At 40.7% G+C, this 4,675-nt stretch overlaps 1 protein-coding gene and 1 pseudogene across 1 annotated transcript; both read right to left on the minus strand.

Annotated features, from left to right (window-relative positions):
• Positions 1-242: 242 nt before the first annotated feature.
• Positions 243-2,216, minus strand: LOC149150867 (putative pectinesterase/pectinesterase inhibitor 51 pseudogene; annotated as a pseudogene).
• Positions 2,217-3,718: 1,502 nt separating this feature from the next.
• Positions 3,719-4,468, minus strand: LOC149150868 (putative pectinesterase/pectinesterase inhibitor 51). Its single transcript, XM_089442970.1, has 2 exons — positions 4,329-4,468; positions 3,719-4,195 (listed from the first exon to the last, which is right to left on the minus strand). Exons 1-2 carry the CDS (start codon positions 4,466-4,468, stop codon positions 3,745-3,747), a joined length of 591 nt encoding a protein of 196 aa, XP_089299096.1. The 3' UTR covers positions 3,719-3,744.
• Between the last annotated feature and the right edge of the window lie 207 nt (positions 4,469-4,675).

A 4,675-nucleotide genomic window follows, 5' to 3' on the forward strand; every position in this document is an offset into this window, starting at 1 on the left:
AATTTTCATTCAACCAATTTTCGTGATTTTAAAAAAAAACAACAACAAATACAGACACCCAAACCTTTAGAGTTCATAACATTTTTCCAAAAGTTTTATCCCATGCTTCAAACATAACTGCGGGAGGATTCGCCCAATCACAAAACAGTGCTGCGTTGAAACTTTCCCAGTAACAAAACAACTTTCCTCTGCACCAGGTACAAAATTATTCTGCCATTTTGGTCATCAATGTCGATCAAAATAGTGCAGTAAAAATTGCAGACAAGTACAAATAACATTTTCCTCCAATGAAAAGCAAGTGGCTCCTTCATAGCAGATTGAAATTGCAATACTCCAAAGACAGATGAAACAGTGATAGAAGGAAACAATGTGGCTCATGGATTTTTGGGTTGCAACTGTCTGAGAATTTTTAGTCCCATTGCTTCCCGTTGAATTCTTCACCATCATCAGGGAACAACAACAATGTAGAAGAAAATCACGCATTAGAAGATTGCATAGTAACCAACCTTTGTTTTTGGATTAATTGATTGTATCTGGCAGCCATTCGTCTCCCTGTATAAAGTTTCCAACAGTATACATTCCTACATTTCTCTCAGGTATCTGATTAGACCATGGCGTTCTTCCAGAAACCTTAGCCCCCGGCCCATAATTCTGGTATTCCCCATAGTAAAGCGTGTTAAGAGCAAAGTCCTCTATCCACGGCATCCATCCCTCAGGGCTAATGGCCTCTCCCAAATATGAATTTATGCAGATTGCTCTGGAGTACATCTTCCATGGCCGACCCAAATAGCCTTTGTAAATTTTTGGGTTGGCATAGTAAGCCCTCATATATTCTTCAGTTCCATTGATAGTGCAGTTATGGAAAACAAATCCTGTGGGCTCGGCTGGATCTGTTCGGCCCTGTGCAGTGACAGGATCTGATGATCCTTTGTCTGAGTTTATTTGACGAGGACGCAGCAGAATGAGACAGTTTTCAAAGATGGCTGCCGAGTCTCCAAATATGAAGTCAACAGTGCCTTCTATTTTGCAGTTTCTATAGAACTGACGAAGAATATGAGTGTACAATGTATCCTGGTGGCCAAGAAAGGCACAGTTGTAGAAGGCAGAGTGATCACTATCTACTCTTAGGGCTACCGCTTATTGACTACCTGGCCCTGCTGCATTTTCAAATGTTATATCCCGTGCTAAGAAGCCATCAGCATTTACAGCTGCAATTGTGAAAATAAATAAATTAGCAATCCTCAACATCTAAAACAAGATTTAGTGGGATCGAGGAATATGGATTGATTGAATTTTCCTTTGATAAGAGTTCAAAACCAAAGAACGATGGTAATTGTAAGTATTAAATTCTGTCTTTGTTTAGAAATAGCATACACATATTTATCTAGTTATCAGAATAAACAGAGGATCCGATTTTAGCATATGCCCATTGAAATTTCTCAAACTTACAAACCCCAATGCATGTTGAAAGACATTACACCTATCATATGAAAGGGTTCCAAATATCTTATTCTTAAAATGTAAAACGATAATTAATTTTTTTGCTGCTTTAATAGGATGAAAGAAGTGCAGAATCTGCAAAAATAAATGTTATTACTCTCTTCTTTTCAGCAACCTACAATCTGAAGAAAAGCATTATTACTTCCCTTGCAAATGACGGATTGCATTCCAAGCACTGCTGGATTTTGATTGTTTCCTTCTCCTCTCATTTGTATTTTGTTGATGCTTTCTAGATCAGCATTCCTTTGCAAGGGAATTAATCTGGGTTGAACTCAAGTAGAAAATTTCTCTCTCATTAATTGGATGGTCATTTTCACAATTGATTGTCTCCAAAGAAGTCTTCTCAACCAAATCTCTACCTTTCCTCAGGCTTTTAAGTTTAACCAGCATGCAGGCCCTCAGTGTTGTGGTTTGGCATTTTTATCCAGTATTTCTTAGCAACATGGCAGAAAGGGCACACTTTATGTCCATGCAGAAGGAATTGGAAGCAATGGTAGTGGATTCCTTGGCCACAGAATTGAACAAGCGTTTAAAGCCCTTTGGGTTTTGCAAGAAGACCCATAAAAATCTGCAAATGTATCAAAGAGAATTGCTTCCTAGATCATACTTGTACAATAAGTGATCATAGTAGAAGGTCATTTGATTGTGAAACCGTTGTGGGATTCAATCCAAGTGACCTGAATTTGCTGTAGATAGACGTCCTCTTTGATATCCATGTTTATCTCCATTCAGGGGCTAGGATGTCACTAGGGCATCTAGAGAATAGCTAAAAGGAGGGAGGCACTCTTTGAAGAACTGAAGACGCCTTTAAAAAAACAGCACATTCGCTAGACAAAGGGGCCTGTGGAGGCAACCTAAAAAAGGCAAAGGGCCAGATAGGAGTTTCCCGTGAAGAAAGAAGACAAGTCCAAAAATGCTCTCAAGGAAAAAGGGATGAATGCCAAACTGTTTGTACAATGGGTTATGGAACTGTTTGTTTATGCTAAATCTTACACTGTAGCATGAGGAATTGGACTGTCTCAGCCTGCGCGCAGTCAGGTGGTAACGAGGTAGGCCCCAAGATTTCAACACCATATAGTACTATAGGTCTGTTAATTGTGTCAAAAAATGCATCTCAGAAGAGATGTCCTGAAAATGCATATGGAAGTATTGTCGGTCAAGCATGGAGAGAGACCTATAACCCTTTCTAAGTTTGGGTTGAAAGACATGCCTTAAGCTAAACCTAAGGGCTATGGATCAGATCCCATAGATGTATAAGCAATGGTAATCTCCACCTCGCTTCCTTTGAAGAAGAAGTGGAAGTTTGTTAGGGTTCTCTTGGATATTTAAATCACAACCTCAGTTTCACTAAGGTTCACCACCATCATTCTATGACCATCACATTGGCAGGGGCATCAAGCTTTCTCTGAATGTCCCTAGGGGAGGAGGCTAAAAGGATCAGATCCTCTGCAAATAAGAATAAGGTAAACAAAACATGGTGTAAAACGTAAACATCTCCCTTGTGGAAGTACTCGCTCGGTTATGCTCTAACCCATTAATGTATATCCCATGGAATTTAATGAAAGCAACTATGAGACACTCAAAGATGCCAATTTCACGTAGTCTCCATAACGATAATTCCCTTGGAACAGAGTCCAAAAGCCTTCTGAAAATCCACAAAGCAACAGGACTTTAGATGAGGGACGTGAGCTTCCTTGATAATAGCACACAGGCTAAAAATGTGGTCACTAGTTTCATAATCTCTTCTAAGACTTGGTTGCCCCATAGCTTTGAATTTGTTCCTCTCTATATGTTGAGAAAGCCACACGTTCACGCCCATAACATAGAGTTCGACAAAGGCACGCCCAATCATAATATTCCTGTAATTATTTCTATCAGAAATATCCTTCAATTGGAAGATGGGGTGGATGATATTTTGAGACCATGAAGAGGGAAAGCCAATGCAAATTCAACTTGCAGACCTTACTCATCTACTTCTTTGCTGGTGCTCAAGATCCTAACAGCTCTTTTAATGTCTCTTGGGGTGAATTAGTGACAAAAGGTGAGAGAGGAGAGAATATGGACTAAGGTTGACCCGAAAAATCACAGAGGGATGTGGTCCGCAAGAACCATGTGTAATGATCAAAACATGTTGGAAGAGCAGATTTTCCAATTTCAATTCAAGGCATCTCAAATCTGCCAGGAACCACACCATGATCAAACACAATAACAGAACCAAACTCAGGCAAAGAAATAAATTCCAACTTAATATGAAGAGGAAGAGGAACAATGATGAGCATTACCAACAGTTGCAGAGCCATATGTACTTGGAACACCAGGCAGGGATGGCACACGCATAGACCCCGTGATCACAGTCTTCCCCATGCCATCACCCACAAACATAAGATTAGTTTTACTGGGAGGAACCCTAACAATCTCCTTATACACCCCAGCCTTTATATGTATCATGAATCTCCGCTCAGATTTATCCGGTGCACTGTTCACCGCCTGTTGAATACTCATAGAGGATTCATCCTTGGACACAGTCACATCGGGAACCAATTTATCAACCTCTAATACATCCCAAATTTGATTATAATGATGGTAATAATCTGCAGTACTAGAGGAATTAGATGATCTCTCTATTTTTGGAGGCCTCCATAGGACCATATTCTGTCTGTATGTATCCAGAGCATCTACCATGCTAAGGGCATTGCTGGTCAAGCTCATGACTGTAAGAACAGGTTACGTTACACAGCGGCTGCTCAGCGAGATTTGAAGCAGCAAAAAAACCCATTGTTTGATTATATATAATAAATTAAATATAATCAAACAATGTAGTGACTTACAGTTCTGCCATCTTAACCTGGTTGGAGTGTTCAGAAGTTTTCTTCGCGCAAGGATAGTAATCGACGGATTTCAAGGGGCAGGCCTGCCTCCCCTGATTCAACCACTCTGTCAAAGCGTTATCTGTCCTGGGGATCTCCATCTCTGTCCCTTCCCCAGCTCAGCAGCAATGCTTGTCTCCCCCGATGCAGCTAACGAATCTTCCAGTGGAGTAAATACGCAGAGGAAAAATACGAAGACCGCCAAGAACAGCGAGCCTGAAACCAAATCCAGAGCGAGGGCAAGCGTTGATCTGCGAGGGCAAGCGTTTGATCTGAGGTACAAACCCTGCTGCCCGGATGAAACTATT

Source organism: Pinus tabuliformis, chromosome 9 (genome assembly GCF_031772625.1).
Source record: "Pinus tabuliformis cultivar Carrire ecotype Pingquan chromosome 9, CPIR1, whole genome shotgun sequence".
Lineage (NCBI taxonomy): Eukaryota > Viridiplantae > Streptophyta > Pinopsida > Pinales > Pinaceae > Pinus > Pinus tabuliformis.

Bases quoted from the DNA above. Each gene is read 5' to 3' on its own strand.
- LOC149150868 (XM_089442970.1), bottom strand. From the start codon at position 4,468: ATGGAGATCCCCAGGACAGATAACGCTTTGACAGAGTGGTTGAATCAG. The intron at 4,196-4,328 runs GTAAGTCACTAC...GAGCTTGACCAG, and splicing joins CAGGTTAAGATGGCAGAACT to CAATGCCCTTAGCATGGTAG.